The sequence below is a fragment of the Etheostoma cragini genome, chromosome 18 (assembly GCF_013103735.1).
Source record: "Etheostoma cragini isolate CJK2018 chromosome 18, CSU_Ecrag_1.0, whole genome shotgun sequence".
Classification (NCBI taxonomy): Eukaryota; Metazoa; Chordata; class Actinopteri; order Perciformes; family Percidae; genus Etheostoma; species Etheostoma cragini.
This window is the reverse complement of record NC_048424.1, coordinates 11,792,993-11,817,837: the sequence shown is the minus strand read 5'-3', so window position 1 is coordinate 11,817,837 and position 24,845 is coordinate 11,792,993. Positions and strand designations below refer to the sequence as shown.

The window sequence follows — 24,845 nt, the reverse complement described above, 5'->3', positions numbered from 1 at the left end:
ATTGGCTGCTTAGAAATTAAGTGTTAACGAGCAGTTGGACAGGTGTACCTAATAAAGTGGCCGGTGAGTGTATGTTACCAACTGCAACTCTGCACCTCAGACAGACCCATGGCACTAATGATAAACTATGCTTTATGGTAGTTGATAGGAACTTTGACTGTTACATTAATGAAAAATGTCATATATGCACAAAAACTGTAGATTTCTTTCTTCATATTACTGCAGTGTATTTAAACCATTTTTTGCTGCTCAACATTGATTTGCATATTAAGCAAGTCTCTGAATGTATTTCATCTTATCAAAAGTAATCTTTGAAGATGTTTGTTTCCAAAGTAAAAATTAAAGTTATATATTTTTCTAGCTAATATTTCTGGAAAGCCAGAAAACGCTGATAATATTCAATTTGATTGTTTAACTTACTATGTGTGCAGATACAGTACTGTACACAGCAGTATTTTAGTGCTGGTTTTAAATAGCTAAAGTGGATGATGATTAACATCAATGTAAGCATCTTCACAATCACGTAACCATGTTATAGCTTTATTTGACTTCTATATACAAGAAGTAGAAAAGGTTATGGCAGGGTTTTATGTATCATGACATAAAACTCTCTTATTGCTCTCTATTTTAGACAATTCAGTGAAGAAATAATGGTTATCAGTAAGAAAATAAGCTATTATCTGTGGTACAGAGGTTATTACCTTTGCAGAATGTACAGTATGTATTGTATCTGAAATAAAAAGTACTTTAACGTAATTTTCTTTATTCTTTTTTACTACAATTAAAATTCTAAAAACAAAAATCAACAGGTGACGTTGACAGTTCACATCATAAACTGAGGCTTCATACCTCTTTGAGTTAAAGTGTGAAAGAAAAGAAAAATTACACTTTACAAATCACTTATCTGCAACATGAAAATGTGCCACTATGCATGTTACATTACTGGGGGAAAATATGTATGTATTGCATTAATACACAGAGTCAATATGTTAATGGAATGTTAATATCATGGTTTCAGTATTTTAAAAGATCATATTGAACATTAATTTAAAAAAGACTTAGTGTATTATGGTAAGTGATAAAAAAAGAATAAGGAGGGTTATGAGATACTTAAAAACATCATAAGTATCCCCACACACAAGCATAATGACTGAGTGTGTGAGTGTCTATAGAGACTTCATTCACTCTCCTTCTCCTGTGAGCACTATTAGATGGAGCTGATGGATGTGCCACTTCCAGTTGCAGTCTCTTGTGGTCATGTGACATACATACTTGGGGTCACTCTGATTGACTACATAACATCACAATGAGGGCCGGGCCACTCCTCTCAAGTTTTTTTATGAACAAAAGAAATTATCATTCAGCCTCTAAAGTCCTTTCATGGAATGTGGTACCTGCATGCAGCAGTACTCTTGGGAGGTATGCTTATTTCCTGCCAAAACAGTCTTTGATGGAAAAAAAACATGAATAGAGTTGTATCAAGCTTGACTTGGCATAAATCGTGAAGGGTAAATGTCTAGCAAAATTAAGGTTCACTTTACTCCCGAACTCCTGTTAGGAAACACAATGCCCATCAATACATTTGACAATCACCTTGTAAGGAAAGAGAGTATTAAGGAGTCACTGCCCTTCAACAAAGTTTTAAAACCATGTTAAAGTCATTGTTTAGTTTTAAGGGCCAAAAATGTACTATATGGTTGTAAATTACCTGTCTCATCAATGTATTCCAAGCAACAGCCGGCAGCTGCAGGGGCGGGGCTAGAAGGGGAGCACCAGGTGGCATCAGCCCCCCCTGAAATAGGATTGACTCAAATGGGATGATAATATCTACTCTCGTGCCAATGAGAATGAAAAATGCCCAAGATGTCTAATCAGGCTACTGAAGTAAAAAACACCTATGTATAGATTTTTTTCATTTTGGCATTAGGGATAGTCTTTCTTGTTATTTATTTTTGCTGAGCTTCCAAAATTATATTTTTTACCCAAAAATGTCATTTTCTCTAGACGTTTAGTGTTTAAAATGGTTAAGTGTTGTAATAAATACACAGGATCATGTAAACAGCTACGTCAACAGGCTGAAGATGCTGGATGAGCACATTCATGTGAAAGTAGTGATCATCGGTTGTGAGTGTAATGTGCCATTGTGATAAACAGCACTCAGTAAGTAAGTTTTAAAAGTAAAAAACCCCAAGCGGTTCCTACTGAAATACAATTATGCTATTCTTCTAAACAATATGTATCATTGCCTCTTTCTTAAAATAATGCTGCTCTAATGTAGACTTGGCGAGATGAATTCAGTCCTCAAATCTGGAAAAGCAGAGTTTTTTTGAGGAAGCACCTGCTCACTGGCACAAATGTATTTCCACGGTAAACACTGGAAGAGTGAAGACTGTCATCCAGAGCACAATAATAAGGGGCTTTCCCGTAGCCATGTTTACATCAGAGCAACGTGCCTCTCGAACAGCTGCACAGACTTGCTCCCAACTGCGGATGTGTCATTTCAACAAAGAGTATGACAGGTACTGGGGAAAATGGAGTTTTGTTACTTAAAGGAATACTTTACCCTTAAAATTACCATTTGTATGTCAATAACTCAGCGAGTGTTTCCTTGAATATCTGAAGAAAATGTTATTGTTGCATGCCACCACAGTTAATCTAAATATGTGTTGTAGACTCCATGCCACAACTTGTGCAGTATATTTCAACTCGCTTTATACAGTCATATGCTCAGTACTTCCTAAACACTTAACATGCTAAAACCTCATGATTTACATAATTTCCACTACTAGCCTAAGAGGCTTGCGCAGGCGCACTACTCGTCCGCGAGGACAAACGAGTAGTGAGTCTGCACAAGAGGGAGAGTGTTCATGCAGAAGTGATGCATGTCATGGGTAATGCATGCAACAAGTTTTTTTTATTTCTCTGGTTTTTGATTCTCTATTCGCCATAGACAGACATCTTTTTCTCAAATTCAAGGCAACACTTGCTGAGTAAATTGTATATAACTGGTCATTTTGAGGGTTTTCTTTATAATATCATAGTAACAGACCGTATGAAAGTTTACACTAATAAGAATGCATTAAGCAATGCATAAAATAAGAAAATAGAATCAATATGTACACATGCACTAAAATGACTTTAACTAACTAAACAGGAAACACTGCCATTACAGTAACCTCCACAAGTGTGCTTGGCGTCTGCTGAATAACGCATGAAAAGCAATAGGAAAGGTGAAGCTCTCCCAAAACTCATGTACATCCAAAGGAACAGCAGAAGTGCCTGTTTAATGCATAGGGGAGTTCAATTGTTCCTTGTTTATTGACAATCACTTTGTCTTTTTAAGGCAAATGCAGGAGCGAGACCTTCTCTCACTCTATGTGTGACAGAGGATAGAAATGGTTCCCACACAGACAGGAAGTCAAAGGGGGGCCTCTTGTGATGTAGAGGGGGATCAAAAGTGAGGAAAGTGTGTCCCTGTGTGTTGATTTGTGTGTGTGTGTGTGTGTGTGTGTGTGTGTGTGTGTGTGTGTGCGTGTGTGTATGTGTGTCAAATCAAAGGTCTGATAAACACTGACTGAGCACCTACTGTGCAGCTTTTAGTAAATATTCAATTATAATCTGTGTTTTATATAATGCATGTCCAGTTTAAGCCCACACTCTCAAACAGATACATCTAAAACATGCACATCAGCACATATTTTCAGTCCCATGCAGTGCACACTCACATTGATGACGGGAATTGAAATGCTCATTGGCACCATGTATGCTTTTGGCCAGGACCACATTAGTAAAAGAGACCCACGCTCCCTTTCTTTCCCACCGTTGTTCAGGTTATCCTGTGGGGCCACTTATGACCCTTCTGCAGGCAGGATGCAATGTCTGGGGACTCCAACAGGGCTGTACACAAGCATCCGCCAAGCCCTGGGAAGAAAACAAGGGCTGATGGTAAACCAGGAGAACGGAGCATAAAGAGAAACAGCAGTTAGCAACCAGGACGCACTCAATAACACTCAACATGCACCTGCAGCCACTGTGTGTGTATATTTGTGTGTATGTGTGTGTGCAATGAAGTGAGGTTGTTCTTTCAGAGAACTACAGCAAAGCATAGTCCCCACACACAACACAGGTGGTCCAAACAAAAACCTGTGAAGTGTTGCCTGGAGAGTAATACCCCCATGTTGCGTGTTGTATAAAGCCCCCCATAGGAAACAAACGCTTCCGGTGCTGTAAGATTTATTGTTCCCTGCACTTATAGGTTACAACATACTCTGAATGATATCTTCCTCACAAGGTTCTTTGATTCATCCTTAACAACATTTGATAGTCATTTAGCATGCAAACCAGAAACAAAAGGGTCATAATTACTGCTGGATAACTCAAGGACATATTGTTTTGTGTTGATTGTTTCCATCACTGAAGAAGAGGGGAGAATTCCCTTTTCAGTGCATTGTGTGGTGAGAATAGGAAAGACCTGGTTAACGGTGCTGCATGGTGTGAAAAACCAAAGCATTGTTATTCTTTGATAGATTGACCGCACATCAGCAGCTTGCATCCCCCCCAATGCCACAGACTTTGCATCTGTATTCACATCCGCACTCTGTCAGGTACAGATGGACGAGCATTACGCAACACAATGAATAATTTCTGTGTACATGTAGGGGTGTCTATTCGTAGAAATGGCATACATTTAGGGAAAAGTTGGCAAAAGTGTCTTTAAATGGACCAATTGTAGAATCAGGGTTTCTACCCCCTCTAGTGTCAACAGTGGGGAACATTAACAAGCAGACCTCAGCCATGGACTGTTATATGCGTGAATCAGTACATGAGTTTAAATACATTTTACAATTATAATCCAAAGTAGTGTTTATTGCTCATTTATTTGCAAGGGAAAAAAAAATCAAGAAACTATAATCAAGTAATTTTTGTAGCAGAGCCTATAAAAGTCATCCTCAAAAAGCACTAAAAGTAGGGTGGGTGGATCTATAGCTTAATTATCTATACTGACACTAAGCATTGCTACTTAAACCGGAAAAGATCTGTCTTCGGTTAGATCTGGGAACATGCAAACACTTTTTGCTTCTGCTGCTGTTGAGTTATTTACCATTAAAAACTGTCTTGTGTTATAACATGCGTTTAACCAAGAAAAGAATACTCCATGTTTCCAAATTTATTTGGGGGTAATAAAAAAGAACCTGTGCAGAAATAGTCTTCACTTTATAATGTGTGTAAAGTGTCCTTTACACGACAGCAGTTGCTCTAAATGTTAAAAGTCTCAGTTGCTGTATCGATTTTCGTGAATCTAGCCTCTGTATTGCTTTGAATCAAAACTGTTTGTGCAACATTCAATCGTACTGATATTATGTTTCAATATCTGGTCAGTAGGCCATAGGTAAGGGTTGTAATGATTAAGAAAAGAACAAAAAAAGAACTTTAAACTGTTGGAAAGTAGAAGAACATATACTTTGAAGATCTAGAACAATAGGATGAATTAACCCTGCAATAATACTGCTGCACTATTAAAATATTGTGCCAACATTGTATCAGTTTATAATCAAAACTTTTTTAACTTCAATTTTATCTTTAACCTTGCACCACCGGTATATGAGAATAATATGTCCATTCTTCCCATGAACCATGGGTCTGGACACTCTTTCTCAATTGGAGGGTTTCAAGACCAGTTCATCTCTCCATCTTGTGGCAAGAATGTGTACTGCTTTACAAAAGTACTGTAAACATGCACTGCAGTTTCCTAAACTGCACAGATGAATTGTAGAGATAAACAACACTGCGGCTTAAACCACTAGAGGAACTGAGAAATATGTCATGGAAACTATGTTTTGTTTTATATCTATATATATAATGCCCAGCGCTCAACCACACCTATTGCTCAAAACTAGTCACCCACAGCACAAGCCAGTTTCCACTGCAGATCTCATTTAAAATATATAGTATACCAGGTTCATATTATACATTTTCAAATTCAACCGTATTAATTACTAAACTTACTTCACTTTGTTATTTGACCTTGGTTGTGCTGCATCTTTGAGTCTGAAGACTAAAGATGAATTGTATTCATTAACCAGTTTTACCAGAATGTTTGATTTAAGGGAACTAATTGAATCTAAACCAGCAGGTGAGGTGATCTTTGTACTGGTTTGTTAGATGATCTGCCGCAGAGGCAAGGAAAGGAATTTTGGGACAAAAATAAACAGACTAACTGCTATCTATTTACGGTAAACTCAATGCATTCCCCCAGTGGAGGCTGTGGTCTTCACTGTGAGAGAGAAACAGAAAAAGAAAAGAGGAGAGAGAGCAAAAGAGAGAGAGAGACGCTCAGAAACAAACCGAGCAAGTGAGAGTGACACAGTGACGTGCAGTTGGTTTTCAATAAGGAAATTGAAGACATATCGCAGAGAACTTTTGAAGACACAAGCCGGGGGACAAGTTCAAGGTATTTATCTGCTTATCTCAAACAGACTGCTAACAAAAGTGCAGGTTATATTCTGATGTTAAAATGAACAATCATACCAAATAGTGTAAAGTGTACAATTAAAAATAACAAATTTAATAATTATTGTTTTAAACGGAACAAATGATCGCTAATAGTTGTATTGATAGGCCGTAAGTAACAATGACAATCATAAGAGAACATTTACAGCAATTATATGGAGAAAAAAACATGTATTAACATAGTTTTAATCACACAAGGGGTTACAACCTATCATGAAAATGAAAATACATTTAGACAAAGAAAAACACAATTCCTAAGCTACATTTAGATACCAATAAAGGTCATAGAATAGAAAGTTTCACTTATTGGATATTTTGCAGGCGATAAGAGCTCCACGATTGTCACCATGACAGTTGTTTTCTGAAAGTAAGTTTTATACATGAATTAATGGCAACATTAAAGCATATTTTGGTAATATTCCTGTTACAGCGCTGTGACAAACATGCTGACATCAAAAGCCATTTAATGAACAGCAAGCCAAATGATGTGTGACTGTAAGTCCAAGCTCCTACACTCTGAGGTTTTGGTTGTATAGCACATGTTGTTATTGTATAAGTGTTGTTATTTAAACTTTCTAATTTGTACGTACAACCAAACTTTAATTTCTATGATAAACATGAATTAACTCAGGTTATTTAACTATAAATAAATAATATAGTTTTAATATACACATTAAATAAAACTGTGTCGTCGAAAAGATTTAGAAACAGCAGTAATAATTGCGCATCTGCTTCTTATTTGTTATTTTAAGCACTTCATTTTTCTCTATTTTTAACTCTGTCATGACAATACAGCTGTGTCATAAAAAGTACATGCAAATGCCACTACTGTATACAAAGACTACTTCCTCTTTCTAAGAAGCGATTTGCTTTAGGTGTAATTGTAACCAAGACATACAACTTAATCGAGTTTCTCTACTAATGATTCAGCAAATTTTTAAGTGCCTTTAATTACTTTTCAGCAGTGGGTATGAACTCACAGACGAGGCCCTACAGTGGGAGGAGAGGAGAGTGAAAACAGTGTCAGTAAAGCTCATCTGCTCCATCAGGTACGAGCACAGAAATGAACATGTTGTAATTGTCAGAGGCTCTAAGCCGAAACTGGTGGTATTTGATCATGCAAAATGATCTCTACGGCATCATTCAGCTTTTTATTTTACAATTACATTGAGTAAATTGTGTTAGTAGACTGCAGTATAAGTGAAGAGGATTTCCATAATACATGCAGGATGGGCAGCAGTTGCAGTGGCCAGAAACAAGTAAAAGATGACAAGGTCTTCAGAGGAAAACACAACTCCAACTTGTCAAATCACATAGTAAGTAGACCACTTAAAGGAAAAAAGCGTACTTAAACTAAGTACAAAGTATAATAATTATTTCAAATTATTTGCCAGTGTCACTGACCTACTGCACTTCACATTTTGAATATCAAGAAAATATATGTTTGTGTTCTTTAGGCACGAAGCGGAAACACCGATTCAGATAACGGTAATCACTGAACACACCTCATATACCAAACTTTCAATCAACAAATAACGGGCCTGCGTTTATGCAGTCAACCGCTGCTGAGCAGAGAGGCTTCAGTAGCCATGAGAGGAGGCTACACATTTAGCGATTAAAATCTTGTTTGTGTTTCCTCTGGTCTCTTCTGAAGAAAATATGAGATTTGTAAAGAAATTAAATACATTTTGTGTTAAAGAATCCTACAATGTAAAAACTATGCTGTAGGGGAGAGCGGGGCTGAGTTGAGCCAGTTTTTACTCAAGGCATCTTTAAAATTAGACTGTGAAAGTAATGTCTCTAAACTAAAATACATATATCACAGGATAAGGTGCACCTCTGGTATCATCACTTTGGGTCTGAAATAAGCTTTCAAAATATGACTTTCAAAAAAAAAGTGATTGGCTTGACTTGGCTTAACTTGCCCAGAATGAGGTGTTAGTAGATCCTAGGGAGAGGATAATTTGAGCCACATGGTAAAATGTGCTAGCTTGCCTTGCGCATTTTACCATTGTCCTATTAAAGCAGCTTGAATTTGCAGATGTTGCCGGTTAATGGCGTAGTCAATTTTCTTTCTCTTTATAGTTGCTTCTCTATATGCTAGGTGATAATAGGCATTTCCTGGGAAAATAATTATAATATAATATTAATATCAACATTCCCTATTTTTATAAATGCACTTAGTATAACATGCTTTTCCCACTCTGATCCAGCTTGCATAATGGTTTTGGGTCTATATTTGAAATGTCACATAATTTCAGTGATAGAATGCTGAATGTAAGAATGCAATGCAGAATTACGGTAAAATAGTCCTTTAATAATAATCATTGGACTGACTAATGTTACACCAGAGATGGTTTAAAAAGTTGGAATGGAATTGTTGGGTTTCTGTAAATAACATCACAGAGTAAGGTCTAGACCTGCTCTTTTATGAAGAGTGCAGTGAGATAACTGTTGGTGTGATTTGGCGCTATATAAATACAATTGAATTAAAAAAAGCATATTTGCTTACACCAAGGTTACACCTGGGTTCGCTAGAAGATGAAACTGGAAATCAATTGTTCTTCACCACTTTAAAAACAGCAGTATACTGTCAGCAAAGTGCAACTTGCTGTGTAGGCTACAGTGTTTGAGCGGCATAGAAGAATTGATTACCTGTTGGGTCTGCTAGCACAGAAGGTATCGTAGAGCTAACGTAGAGCTAACGTAGAGCTAATGTCATAATGACTGTATAGCCTCATGTTGTAACTTTCTAAAGTGTTGATATATGAGATTTTTACAAACCTGTCTGTAATTGTTAGGACACATGAATAATGACCCCTTAAACATAAAAAAAACACTTTGAAATGTAAACTAATTTTATTATATCTCATTTTATGGACCTCTATCCCTCAAATTCTTCCTAGAATAAGTTAAATGGATGACTCCTTAAAAATGAGTTTGCATAGAAACAAGGGTGGCTTAACAGGCTCTAAACACCACGCTCCCCCCGCCTTTTGCTTGCTCTATACTTCCACTATAGTAATTATATTAATATTATGCCCAAAACAGCCAAACAAAACAAAAAAATAAAAATAGTTCACATTTGAAATCAATGAAGAAAAAATACAGTTTTTATAAGGTTATCACTTTCTTTTAAATTAAAGTTTTCTTTACTTGTCTTTAGATGACGTTGTGTTTGTGGCACAACATGACTTCAAAGCAACCAACGACAGAGATCTACCTTTCAAAAAGGGAGACAAACTTCAGGTTTTACAGGAGTAAGTATCCTCGTCCTATACAGCATGTATCAGGCAGTAGTGAAACAAATGACTTCTAACAGGGGGAATTGAAAATGATCTGACGTGTTTGTTTGTAGAAACGGAGTATGGTGGCTGGCTAAATTGTTGGTGACTGGACAGGAGGGGTATATACCGTGTAATTATGTAGTCAGAGAAGATACACTAGACATCGAAAAGTAAGAGACAAGTTCATACACTGCGTGGCAGTTCAAATGTTACAGACCGTTAAACACATTTGTATGTATGTTATTAATTGGTTACATGCAGTCAGTATTGTGTTTCTCTCTTGTGCAGATGGTTTTTAAGGGATATGGGTAGGAGAGAGACTGAACGACTGCTTTTAGCCCCTGGAAATAAACCGGGTGCCTTTCTAGTTCGAGAGAGTGAGACCTGTAAAGGTGACTGCCATTAGTTGTTTTTTTGTGATCATGCCACATATCAGAACTCATTCAAGTATTAAACTCTACATGTAACCGTACGATCTACTCATTTTCCCCTCAGGGTCCTTCTCACTGTCAGTCAGAGATAATGTACCAGAACATGGAGATGTGGTAAAACACTACAAGATCCGCTGTCTGGACAAAGGTGGCTACTACATCTCCCCCTCCAACGCGTTCCCATCCCTACAGGAACTGGTCAATTACTACACCCGTAAGTAATGAAACTGAACGCATTTTATCAATCCATAAAACCTTTACTCAAATTCTGTTTCATTTTTTAAAATAAGGTCTTCCAATAGGTTTTGAAATGGTTCCTAAACAGCAAATAAAAAACATACATCATTTGCATTCAGATTCAATCCACTGCTGTGAATTTTAAGATGTGTGCAGTGACTTTGAATTGAATGAGGAAGTTGGACCCTTGTGAAGGGTTGTGCATTTCCTGTGCAAGAGATGTGATAGTCATTCCACTTCGGTGACTATAACCACAAGATAAGCAGGCCAAACCTCTAGAATGGCTGCCAACGCAGAGCAACGTATTAAAAAGAAGTGCATACAAACAAGCTGTGAAGCTTATTCAAGGAAACAAGAGCTCTAAGAAACAAGAGCTTTGAGTAAATTTAGCACAACAGCATAGAATTTTTTTTTTTTAATACCTCTGCACGTTTCATGTTTGGGTTAAGGTACAGCAGACGGGTTGTGTCAGCGGCTGTATGCCCCCTGTAAGGCTAAGGCACCCGAGCTGCAGTGGGCACAAGACGAGTGGGAAATTCCCAGAGACACCCTGAAAATGGTGAAGAAGCTGGGGGCCGGGCAGTTTGGAGAAGTGTGGATGGGTGAGAGAAAGCTTACAATTTATCCTGGCAACATTTTACATGTCGAGGCAATAGAGTGCATTAAGGTGAGGGTCCCTTTTTAATTCCCACTGCAGGTTATTATAAGAACACCCAGAAGGTTGCTATTAAGACCCTAAAGGAGGGAACGATGGAGCCGGAGGCCTTCCTGCAGGAGGCCAACCTGATGAAGCAGCTGCAGCATGAACGACTGGTGCGCCTCCTTGCTGTGGTCACTATTGAGCCCATTCTCATTGTCACTGAGTTTATGATCAATGGTAAGACGATGAATAAGAGAGGAGATCTTACTTGGCTACATTACAGATTAATCTTTCTGAATTTGGTGTTTTGTCCAAAAATGTTCTACTTTTTTTATGAAGTGACGTCTTCAAATGTCTCATTATGTGCAACCAACAGTCCAAAACCCAAAGCTATTCAATATACAAAGAAACAAAACAGAAAAGCAAAACAATCCTCACATTTGAGAAGCTAAAATAAGAGAACATTTGGCATTTTGCTTAAAGAATTACGTCAACTATTATTTGATCAGCAATACAGATTAATTTTCAGCCAATTGAATATTTGATTAAGTATTTGTTGACAAAAACATGAGTGCTAGAAGGGCACTCAGAGAGCTCAGACCTCCCCCAAGACAGTCGATTCAATTAATTTTTGTGTCTATAAGAAGAGCTGTTATTATACTGAATTTATTGTTAAGTAAGGTATGTTGGAGAGAGAACTGGAAAACTAAAGACTTCATTTTCAACTAAAATTTAACACCAAAAGGTTTCACAAAATAATAGTTATTGCGGGGTTGTTATATTGAGCTTGTGTTTGCATTCATGTATATCTAACAGTCATTCATATATATATATATATATATATATATATATATAAAAGCAATAGTTGTACCCTTATCACTTAGCATCAGCATTAAAATTGCAACGACATCACGCACATTTGGTTGCTTTCAGTAAAAGACGCCACAATATGACTTTCTGTTTACCCTGTTTAATTGGGAGAAGTTTCTACAAATACGCTATTTGTTTTTTATTTATTATAATTATTATCTTTCATTTGTTACAATGATGGAGTTAACCTTCTCCTTTTCTCATTTGCAGGGTGTCTTCTGGACTTTCTGAAGTCAGACGCAGGGAAAAGGCTGAAGCTAAATAAGCTGATAGACATGTCAGCGCAGGTTGGAAACCTTTAATTGTAATTGCACAATGATCTCTGTGATTATGATCTATGTGAATGTGCAGAATTATGTCTTGTATGTGACATTTTCATCACATTGCTAACCCCTCACATCTCAAAGATCTAATTAAAGCTTTTTCTCAGAAATTTTGAGAAGTACAGACATGTATTTTCCACTGTGCGTCCCATTTATTGTACTGTTACTGCTTATGTTTACCACTCTATAACATTCACAGATCTTTTGCCTTTTCTGACAAAAAGACTAGCCTTCTCAATGACCTCAAAGTCTATTTATACACACAAGCTGCTCTGTGCCATGTTTAGTTTAATATGTGCTTTGACACCAGCTATGATGAGACTACACGTCAAAACTGTCACCAGTAGCTGTGTAGTTTTTGTGGTGGGGCTTTATGTTCGTCTGGCTTGAAAGCCTAACCCTACGTCAATTATTAACATCCGGACAGGAAACCATGTTACTTTTCCATTTACAGTGAGCTCCCTCAGAACTCTTTTGCCACTCCAAAAAAAGCATTTTGACTTCCTGAGAGTTGGCACATCCTGTTGAACCCACTTTGCTGCTATTATCATACACACAAACACAAGTATTCACACATGGGCCTACATGTACCCACACAATTGCATGTGCTCACCTGAGACTGTTGTAAACACTGACCAAAGGAACCAGACTCGTGCAGTATGTCTACAAAATCTCCATTTATTCTAATTCGAGAATTCTATTCTCATTTATTCATTTAACTGTAGTCAACTGTCCTATTTCTTGAGACAAATGAATGCTTCATTTTCTGACTTTGCATTTAAACTGATAATTCGCTTAGGTATGGTTTTTGCCTGTCTTGCTCTTTATACCATAGATAGCTGAAGGCATGGCATACATTGAGAAGAAGAACTACATCCACCGAGATGTGCGTGCAGCCAACATTTTGGTCAGCGACAGCCTGCACTGCAAGATAGCAGATTTTGGCCTGGCCAGGATCATCGAGTCAGAATACACAGCTCAAGAAGGTACAGTATTTGCAGTGTTGTCCCACATTGGACAATGAATGCATCCAGGGCCGTAGCGCCGATTTCTTTAGAAATACTAAGGTCATATGGTCAAGTCCCCCAATTCACCCCCCACCCTATTTAACTTCACACCAAAAAGATGGTTTCTATAGTTCTTTTTAATTATTTGTATTTTTTATATTGTATGTTGAGTTCACTACAGCAACATGGAGGCTTAAATTACTTAACATTCATTTGGCCGATGTTTAAATTAGTGCATTTAAACTGAAAAGTAACATGAAATGTGTGCGGGAAGTACAACACATGCTTTGACGCAAGTGCCTTTTATTCTTTAAAGATAGAAGAGCTAGCGTGGGGCGTTCAGAATTGTAATGCTGTTTTGATCCTTTCTCTTAAAATACTGCAATCAACCCCCAACATCTGTAATTTTTCATTGTAGAATGTTAACTCTCTACAAGGTGCTAAAACCCCAAAGTTCCCGGAAGAAATACATCAGTGTCCTCAGTGGTAGCTGTGGCTAAATCCATAAATTAGATGCACATTATCTCTACTAACTAATTTGCGGATGCTATGGTTCTTATGCGATCACCTGTACTATACTATAGTATAGAGGCACAGCAGTGGGCGATGTGGATCACAGTAAATGTAATTTTGCATTTTGATGGCAATATAACTCGTGATGTGGTAAATATTTGAGAAATTCAACTGAGAAATCTTTTTTAGCCATAGTGATGATGGAATGTATTCATATTGCTGCAAAAATCCCCTCGATAGAGTATTTGCAATCATTGCCAGAAAAGGAAACATAAAAGCAGAGATTTTAAAGAGAGTGTGACCTCCGGATAAATGCTACAGTGATATCTCTAACGGTAATCTCATCTCAGGGTACATGTCGTCATGTGGCCCCACATTAAAGGAAAAAACGCACGTTGAAAAACCTACATATTCTACATGCAGTTATCAGCCAGTAATACAATACTATAATACCACACTTTTTTCACCCTCTTTCTGGAAACTAGGTGCTAAATTTCCCATCAAATGGACGGCTCCAGAGGCCATCAACTATGGCACATTCAGCATCAAATCGGATGTGTGGTCCTTTGGGATCCTCCTCACAGAGATTATCACCTATGGTAGAATACCATACCCAGGTACGAGCATGAGAAATACATTTAAAAAAAAGAGAGAGAAATACTTACTAATCATCAAATTATTATATATATATTTTATGTTTAGAATGCAAATATTGCATTGATACTTTGTAGCTAGGTAAAGTGCACAACATACTGACTAAAAATATAGAAAAAAAGCTCACACTGCCTGGATTTTCTTTTTCTTAACCAGGGATGACCAACCCAGAGGTGATCAGGAGCCTGGACAAGTCGTACAGGATGCCGTGTCCGGACGGCTGTCCCTTGGAACTCTATGACATTATGAACATGTGCTGGAAGCAGAAGCCTGAGGACCGGCCGACTTTTGAATTTCTGCAAAACACTCTTAACGACTTCTTTATCGCCACGGAGGGACAATATGAGATGCAGCCGTGATTAAAGAAAATGTTTCCTGTTGATAAACAGAAGACAGCAAGATGTCCTAAAGAGAGAAATGAGACTTGAATGGATGAGGATGAGGACAAACCAGACATCTTTGTTTTAAAACAAATTCAGTACAATTTCTTTCTTTTTTTAACATTTTAAACGGACACATTCCTTTTACACCTACCTTCTAAGTGAATGTCAAAGCTAGTCATGACTTATTCTGTCTCTAGCAGCTAAGAGTGTCTGAAACATGTTCAAGTCAGAAAAGGAAACGTTTTATTATATCGACTGCACTTCTGCTTTTGACGGCTTCCATTCTTGCCATAGAGTATGAGGAGTCATTATTAGGACTGATATATGATGGTTAAAAGAAGGAATAAGGAATTAAAAAATACAGTACATTATTGACGTATAAAAGGTCTTTGGAGCCTGAGATTACATGCACAATACTTTGCACTTTTAAAAAATTATTATTCCTTAAAATGTTCATACATAAAACAGAAAGGGTCTTTCTAAGAGAATTTATACTTGGATACATGTTTTGTAAAAACAATTATTTACATTATTTAGAACGTTGTGTTTTTTCTTTTGTTTCCTTTGACTTGGTTTAATTAAAGTGCTATAAATCATTCTCCACAGGCATTTTAAATCAAGTTTATAGATGCTACAATCACATTTTACTGAATTACTCTATCATGCACTGAGTACGCTTAACATAAGACTTTAAAGCAGAGAATTGTGAAAAGGCTTTTCTTTTCGTCTCATTTGAAAGACAATGGCACTCGGAATGAGTCTTTGCATAAAAAGATTTCCAATATGAACATAATTATCACAAATAATCATGAAATTATAAAGTCTGGAATTTTAATTTGAGTTTGAATCATGTTAAACATGGTGCATGGAGAAAAATGCGACAGTGATGATTGATAACAACTTAAAGAGTAAACTTTATAACATAAGGTTTGTGTGAGACTAGAGTTGCCTACAGGAAGTCTTTAAAAGCAACTGACTCTCCTAAATTACCGCGGTTATGATCCTCCAGCTAAACCATCCCTTGGGTGGCCAGACAGTATCTTAAAGATAAGAGAGTGGAATGGCCGCAGCAGCCAGGGGTTAAACACTGCTACTTCCTGAATGGACAGGAAACAGGAAGTGTGCGTCAGCATTCCTCAAATGCCACACAGCTAAAACGCCCTCAAATGCCAAATTGGTCAGTTTTTTTGTTTAAAAACATCTGTTTGGTATTTGGCGGTTGAGAGACATGCAGTTTTTTCTTTTATGGATGGTTAAGCGCCTTTGAACTGTGCGGGGGAGACTTTTAGTTTTGTATGTAATCTAATATAATTTCTACTGTGGAAAAAAAACATTTTAAATATTCACCAACCCTTATAAATCAATAGTTCACATAAGATTCACTATGTTCACAGTAAATAAATCTTGATATATTATTACTTATACTGATTATTACTACCGAGTGACTTCATATTTATGTCCCACTGGCCAGCTTTCCTGTTGCATCATCAAAACAGTCTCTTGGAAAGGTTTTTATATGAATGAGCTCAGGGCTTTCTAAAATAAATTACATCAACTTTGGAGGGTTTCCAACTGACAAAACAATAGGAGACGCCTGCATCAATAGCATTTTACTTTAATTACATTAAATGCATGCCAGCATCAGATAGTTTTAAAAGTCTGGGTAATATCAATCTTTGTTATGAATGCAAGCAAAGACAGTTTAATGGAAATTTGGGCTTATGGACACTTGAGGTGTTTTGGATGTTTACCTTCATAAGTTATGAAAATTTACATTTCCCCATAGTCCTGTGGTTACTTTTCTTTACGGATAATACAAATCAAAACGTATAAATGCATACATGTTAATGCAGAAACAGTGTTAAAGTCATTACAATACTCTTGTCATCCTGCAGAGGTCAGTGTTACATAATGTAGTTTACCACTACAGAGAGACTGTTGCTTATCTCAATTCCATTCATGGTATTCCTGAGAAAAGTCTAATTTCTTTCATTCAAAACTATAAAAAAAAAAACGATTGAAAAAATTTCAAAAATACTCAGTTTATCACCACAATGCATTGTACCCAACATTTTGATCTTTCTTTCTTTTGTTATTTAATTTTTATATTTGAATGACAGGAAATGAGGGGAAAGAGAGATGGGGAATGGCCAAGCTCCGTGGCTGAATGCAAGCCATTTAAGTTTCCCTTAAATGTACACAGTGTTTTTTTTACTACTGAGCTATGGGACGCAACATTTACCTTTACAGCGACATAGTGCACGTCCCCCTTACTAGCATTATGTACACATTTCTTGGTCACAGCTATGGTCACAAATTCCGCCATAAATCATCTTTCAATCTATTATTAAACCTAGTCACAATTGTCAAACTGTGTCCAACCTCACGTGTATGGTGGTCTGAGTCATTACAGTTGTGGTTTCTAACCACAAGACCATCCTGCCATGCACTGATCCTATCACAGTTATCTGTATTCATTTGATCTTTATCTGTCTGGCTTTCTTTGCATCTAAAAGCACAAGTGTTTGTGGTGCTGGATGACATTCAAGACAAGCAGTTCTTTACTTTAAAATTTTAGTAAACCTAGAAGACTCAAGAGGAACAATGATTAAAATATAAAGTTTTCATTCGCCTTAACCTGCTTGTCACATTACTACTACTGGGGCAATTTATGTGCTTAATATTTGCTTAAACCTACTGATTTATACAAATTATTGTATAAAAGTGGTGAATTATCTGTTAAATATGCTAAGAATCCAGCTGTTGAGCATAAGTAAAAAAAAATTGAATTCCATGCTAGATGCTGCAGTTGTAATGGAACGCAGCAAACATTTGTTCGCTGTAAAGCTAGCCCTTAGGCTCAGATCATAATAACATCAGTCTGTCAGTTGACGAACAGAAAGAATGACCATTAATCACGTCTCACACTGCCGTGTGAGTGATCAGCAGCGTCACCTTGAAATGAGCCATGATGTTAACACAAGACGATGAGACATGTGGGGTAAAGGTTGGGAGGCCTAATCACCCTCTCCCCTCCTTCTGTTCATCACTGCTGCCTTAGAGGAATAATGACGGTAAAACGGTCACTCACACACAGATTGACGGGTGATCCCTGCAGAAGGCAACACATCGTTAGTGATTGTAACCCCTTGCTGCCCTCTGAGATAAAGACAGCGCCACAGCTGAAAAGATGTGCTTTCATCTTACAATAATGTTGCTATTTTCAGTGACATTCATTTAGGATTAGGCTTCTCATAAACATGTTTTCTCTGCTGGGCTTTGATGTTATTAATGTTAATGGAGTCCATTAATCAAGACTGTTTGGTCCAATAGATGTGAGGGCTCTTGAAACAATAACAGAAGATAGGCATTATGCAAAATGAGCATTTGTAACATAACACGAAAAGAGGGACACTAGGGCTCATGTACATAATTTTAAAGTTTCACAGTTATCTGGCTTAGACTCAATGTGCAAAACTGACTACTGTTGTCATTCACCCTGCAAAGAACACCTTACTTTAGGGGCTCTTTTGCTCCTAATATAAAGTTTTATTTCCTTAACGTTTTACTTAAAAACTAATTTTCTTTGTACACCCCACTCTGTTAAGACCTTCTCTTAATGGTTCCAGGTGATTGTTGCAAACAGGCTATTTTTTACAGATCGATGTGGTAAGAGTGACCAATATTTCTCTGTGAACCCGTTTACAACCTACAGCACAGTACTGTTCATGGATCTAAATGATTAATTTAGGAAATAATAAATCAGTGGTGAGGATGCTCTTTGATGGGTTTACCGTCATGTCATTATCTATATTTTTTTGACTACAGTATATATAATTTGAAAGGAGTCATTATTAACCCACAAGAAATTGTAATCCAGCTCTCTAGAGCATTTAAGCATCTTTTGCAACTTAATCATTTTGAGTTGCTCTCATCAGTGTTGTTTTCAGGTACAACACTCAGCTTTTCTCAGCTAATTAAATAAGCTCTGATAAATACACTGTAATTTACCTGGTAAGCGGCAAACAGCCGACAAAGTTAGCAACAAGCTGGTGAACATAGTGAAGCATTTAGCAGCTAAACAGTCTCCCACAGGAGTTGGTCCAGAGCAAAACAGAGCTAAAAGGAGAGTTCATAATTGAATTATGGTATTTTATTCTCTAGGTGGCTGAACTCTATTATGGCTCCTGCCGCTATAGGAAGATTGACAGGACAGTGGTGGCACTTATAACGTTTTACATCAGATGATTAACAAATAATCTATACCTATTGACAAACAAGATAAGCCAAATGCTTCAGTCTTTAACACAAATACACCTGCAATAGGGAAACTTCTGTCTACCCCTGACATACAGAAACATGTTCATGTTCATATTTTCTAGTCATTTGGAGTAGAAACACTTTGCTCTCTCTATTGCTAGTCAGTAGCGTGCATTCAATGCTGAACATAACAAAAAGAAAATGATGAAGATCAACAAAGAGAAGAGAGATATCTTTACTTGGCTCATATTGCATGGAACTATAGAGTGGTCTGACTATATTCTCTCTTTTCTAACCAAAATGAAGTCTTCCGCTGAGGCCATTTGAGCTAATGGTATTTTCTTTGGTGAAGCCAAAACCAACAAAATCTGCACACAAGGGCACAGTTTATGGAGTTCTGCTACATCTTTTTAGGGCTGATTGGGAAGGATTTAGGAAACCATCTGCAAGACTGATATTATCTCTTGATATATGAGTCTATGTCAATGAATTTACCATATGATGCCCAAGAAGCCCTGAGGTAGCAGAGCCCCCCACCCCACACCACCCCACCCTCAAATTTATTTGCTAATTGACCACCGTGGTTGTGCTTAATGATGAGTGAAAGGCATTGGTAACTACAGGAAAATGTTGTTATGTGAGCGCTGGTGCAGTAAAAGAATCCTGCTGGCCAACGCAATGTGGGCTGAAATGCGACCAGTGTTCTCGCAGACCTCTTTCCCCTGTTTAGCCTTAAAGATCAAAATCAGGGGATTACTGTAGTTTTAAGAGAATGTGTAAAATCAGACTAATTATGAATTCTGGTATAAGTGTGAGCATCTAACTCTCAGCTAAATCAACACCATACAATCACCTAAACCTTTCACTGGACGGTAAAACACTGAGTGGACTTACGTACCACGTAGTACCTTGTGTCACGGACATTGGAGGCTTTTGCAAGCTCTCCAACAGGACGGCTTATCATTCCTGATCAGTATGCAGCGCTGTGCTCGTGCCCGTTATAGGAGCCCTGCTGTCACCATCTCCCTTCTCTTGGTGGCTTGTATTCCAAATGTCAACGTAAATATTCATGTACGTGGCTTTGACCTTGGATCCTCGTCTCTTCCACTATGCTTTCTCTCTGCCTGGTTTTTACATTCAATATAAAAAAGAGGCAAATAAAGAAGGATAAAATATGAAAGTGAAGGTGATATGTTTTGTCAACAGGATCTGAAAATGTTTTTTTGCATTTAACCTAAAGTATAATAGGCTGCATGAGGTACACACAATGGTTTTATCCCATCATGCTTTTTCCCTTGAGGGTGACTATGTAACCGCTTCAACTCTGAGTCAGAAACTGTTTGGACTTTGGAAAGTGTCATCCAGCATAATGTTTCCAATCTTACACTCTGAGTACATGAGAGTCATCAGGAGAATGGACAGAATGAAAAATAAACAGTTGAAATCTTATTAGGTCCGTGCCATATTTCTGTCTCCTCATTACTTATAAAGTTCTTTTACTAGGCACTGAACATCAAGCAATTAACATTTTGAGTCTTTCCTCCTGCCAGGTGAAGTTACTTTTGGCAATTTTAACCCTCTCCTCGGGAGATCCTGTTAGAAGGAACGTTTTTTTTTTCAATGAAATAATGACTAATGAATGCAGAGAAAAATGCAACATATAATGAAATAACTGGGGTTCAAATCCCAAAAGAGGGTTGAAGGGTGACCCCCCCTGTCTATTAAAAGGACCTCCGCAATTTCACTTGCTTAATTCATTCATTAAAAACAAGCTCTTTAAGACACCACCTGCATAAAGTGATTACAGTGTGTTTAAGATTATTTCAACAGTCCAGTAATGGGAAGGAGAAACATTCCTTAATGTATACTGTGGCCTGAACATTTTTTGGGGCTTTTCCCTATATTATGAAGTGAAAGTGGATAGATATGAAAAGGGGGAGAGAGATGGGGGGGATGACATGCAGCTAAGGGCTGTAGGTTGGATTTGAACCCGGGCCGCTGCAAGACTGAGCCTACATGGGGCGAACGCTCTTCCATGAACATGTTTTCACAGGCACAGCACCACTTTATCTTTTATGTAAAAATGAGTCGACACAATACCTCCTTTAATAGATTTAACAATGGGATATCAAATCTGAAATTAAAATTTTCCAAACACATTTTGAAAATGACACGTGGTGTCCGTAAAGGGGCACTTGAGCTCATTGGATACTGTAGGAACCTTTTGTTGTCTCAGAGGAAACCAAAGCTAAACATTTAAGGGTTTAAAAAAGTCAGTACAAATGTCGCCAAGAGCAAAATCAACCATGTCTACTTTTAAAGCACTTGAGAGCAACTAGATATACAGCTCATCGACAAACCGCTGGAATTATGCAATCTGTAAAAATATAAAATGTACCGCAAACACAGCAAGACGATACCTGACTCTGAATGGAAAAAATCTCACATCAATGCCGAGAGAAACAGAGCAAGCATAACCGTTGGTGCAACTGAGATGTCAGGTCACTGTCCATAACTAATTGATTTTTAATTATATAGAACCACACAGTTTGTCATAAAGAAATTCTCTTTTTCCATATTCCAAAACATGCAGGGGTGTACAGTATGTGTTTCCAGGAATGAAACTCTGATACAGTATAACACAAGTCATCAGTCACAAATGGAGCTCCCACACTGAGAGTGAAAACCCATCCATTATGGTGAACTGGGTATTTTTGCACAAAGATTGAATTTGTAACCTGGGCTACGTGTTTTACACAGGCTAAAATGTAAGAATACTGAGCAGCTGAGCAACAGAGGCTACTGGTGCAGTCTAGCAATTATGGCAAAAAGCAAACAACTCAATCCAAAATTAGAATGATCCTGAATTCAAGTGCAGGAGGTGTTGAGTGGTGCAGTGCAAAAGGAAAAAGCCTTAAGCCTGAGTGCTGCCTTTATGGACATTTTGGCTCCATTGTAGCCTGTCCATTGGATTCTTTATAGCACACTTTCCAGTGTGATTAAAGCTTTTCTTATCTTTCCAGTATTCTCTCATTTTTTGTTACTGCTCCTATAAATCCATCCCAAGGTATCACCACTTTGATCACTTATGAAATATTGTCTATGTTCCAATTATATGAATTACTTTTACAGGCCTTGTTGGAAACGTATTACTATATATATACATTATGAGGTACTCCAAGCTTAAACCCTCTGTAAACTCAACCTTTAATTCCCAATTAATTCTACAGACTACAGCAGCTCTTGTGTCTGACTGCTACTTTTGCTGACTGCCTTTTGAATGAGGTGATGTACGTACCTACAGAGTAAGTTTTCTCATGGTTGAAAGAATAATTTAGATGAATGTGGGCAAAATGTTGACCTGAGCCTGAAAGGTTTGACAATTACTTACAAAAACAGGTCAGCTGCTTACTGTCAGAACAGTTTTATGTCTTAATACTACTAAAATGTGCAGAAAGTAATCCCGCCAAGACTTTACATACCTTCTGGCTCACATTCTGTTATTTGCTAACTTGCTTAATGTGGGATGGGAGGATGGCTAACATCTTACAGGACTGAAAAGAGACTGCAAGAGGATTTTTTGGTACAACTCCCAAACATAATACAGTCAGCAGAGAAATCCCTCTCCTCTGAAAATCATAACTTACATGAAAGAATATTACAATTAAGCACAAATCACATCACTGCAAAAAATCTTCACCCTGAGTCATGATTATTCTTTATTTAAATAGTCGGCTATTTTGCAATTATTGTGTAACTCAAAACCTCTAAACTGTAAAATGACATGTCGGATTAAGATTAACATTTCCTTCATTGTCATGTGTACTTCCATACAACAAAAAATTAAATATTGTTCCTCCAGCTTGTGTCAGTATACAACAGGGAAATAAATAGAATAAAAAAGCATTTAGGAGGCGTTTGGGCACAGAATGTTAAAGTGCAGTGGAGAGTAGAAGCTTGTTCAGAATAGCAGCATATCATGTGAAGTGCAAGTGCAACGCAGTCATGTGTTTAGTCCAAACAAAGTGTAGTTCAGGCAGATAGCTGCACAGTAGGGAAGCATGGCAGTGGGAGAGGGCACAGTCCATGTGGAACCCTAACAGCCTGTGGGAAGTCATAGAACAATTCTATATTTTGTCTATTTTAGTTATTATTATTATTATTATTATTATTATTATTATTATTATTATTATTATTATTATTATTATTATTATTATTTGCTGTCTGCTGCTGAGCTGAAATGAGCTAGAAACATGAAATTGGGGAAATCACTGGAAATGGCGTGCACGTGCTTTTATAGAAATATGAACCATATCGGCCACATGGTGGCGCTGTAATTAAGGCTTCAAAATGCAAACTTTGAAAGGCCACACCCCCCACAACATAAATCAGATTGACATGAAATTTCTCACGCAGGTGCAGCTTAAGGTGCTCTTCAAAAAAGCCTCAAGGACCATTAAGGTCCACCTAGAAAATCTTTCCCCCATTTTGAATTTTTTGAAAAACACATAAATGAACACAAATCAGCAACCGTGAGGCCAGTTATCACAAAACGCACAGGGTATGTTCAGATAAATGCCCCAGATATACCTAGACAGTTTTATATACTTACGCCACTAGGGGAAAGTTTTATTCAAATTGAACACCAGGGGGCGCTATAAATGCAAACAAATTACAGGGGTTATAGAGCAAATCAGGCTATGAATGACTAAATGTTTGTTCAATCAACACAACAATTCCAGTAAATGTCTACATAATGACCTCACATACACTGCAAGTCTCATTCAAATCTCCTCTGGGGTTCCTTTAAATACACAATAATTGGACGTGGAATGACAAAAATCAAGGTTTGATTTTGGAATCACGGCTTGCGGCTTTATTAACACATGTTTTTGTGTTGGTCATCTTCTTTTCTCAAATTGCCGTGAGCTGGACTGAGCTATATATCACACTGAGTTGAAAATAAATGTTTTTGACAAATCAGTAATAGGCATTTTAAACAAAGTGCAATGTTTGTCCAATTGTTACAAAGCTTGCAGGATATGTTTTATAACAACGTTGGACCACATGTGTGAAATTACTGTGAATATGCTTTTGAAAAAAAAGCATTGAACCCGCTATTGGCAATAGATGTTGTATTAAAGATTAATTCAATAGCTAACTGAAAGAAAGTTCAGTTTGTTACACAAGGTCAAAAGAAAAAGAAAGGTCTGATCATTGGAGTCTCATTCTTACAGACAAACCTCTATAATATCCTGACTTCAGTTCTTGGAAAAAAAAAAACATTACACAAAAGAACACAGTCAACACAGAGCTAACCACAATAACCCCACGTCACAGTGTCTCCTATTGAGAAAAAGGACAAAAAAATGTCAGCTGCAAATAGAGAGCTGTCATGGTAACTCCAATATCTGGCTTAAACGATTTTACAAAAGCCTTTGTCCACTCTGGTTTACTGAGGACTGCTGAGTTCATAGAAACCATGGCAACACCTCAGAGAGGGGAAAACACTCTTTTCTCGACCACTAAAAGGTTTAACAGACAAAGATGTAAACATAACCTTTTGAAAAGGGCAACACACTTTTCTCTTCAGAGATATTTGTGCTCATTTGATTAGTTATGAAATCACATTTGCATGATGGGATTTCCATATCTTCTCATCTTCTGACTCATAATTTGCATTTAAGTCTCCCACACATTTGATGACTTCATCTTCGTTGTTTCATGAAT

The 24,845-nt window shown here is 37.4% G+C and overlaps 2 protein-coding genes and 1 long non-coding RNA gene across 3 annotated transcripts in view; 2 read left to right on the top strand and 1 right to left on the bottom strand.

Annotated features, from left to right (window-relative positions):
• The first annotated feature begins 77 nt into the window (after positions 1-77).
• LOC117961424 lies at positions 78-756 on the top strand. The gene is made up of 2 exons (XR_004660401.1): positions 78-323; positions 383-756. It is a non-coding gene; the product is annotated as an uncharacterized LOC117961424 (long non-coding RNA).
• A 2,682-nt stretch (positions 757-3,438) lies between these two features.
• The window catches only part of si:dkey-71h2.2 (low density lipoprotein receptor adapter protein 1), an 87,410-nt gene continuing 66,003 nt past the window's right edge, over positions 3,439-24,845 (bottom strand). The window contains exon 9 of the mRNA XM_034900051.1: positions 3,439-3,939. Coding sequence (XP_034755942.1) covers positions 3,849-3,939 — 91 coding nt within the window. The 3' untranslated portion in view covers positions 3,439-3,848. The remainder of the gene's footprint in view (positions 3,940-24,845) is intronic.
• Positions 6,298-15,454, top strand: blk (BLK proto-oncogene, Src family tyrosine kinase). Its single transcript, XM_034900038.1, has 14 exons — positions 6,298-6,451; positions 7,473-7,559; positions 7,739-7,826; positions 7,968-7,998; positions 9,677-9,770; positions 9,869-9,967; positions 10,086-10,189; positions 10,293-10,442; positions 10,915-11,067; positions 11,163-11,342; positions 12,186-12,262; positions 13,134-13,284; positions 14,304-14,435; positions 14,629-15,454. Exons 3-14 carry the CDS (start codon positions 7,740-7,742, stop codon positions 14,829-14,831), a joined length of 1,461 nt encoding a protein of 486 aa, XP_034755929.1. The 5' UTR covers positions 6,298-6,451; positions 7,473-7,559; position 7,739; the 3' UTR covers positions 14,832-15,454.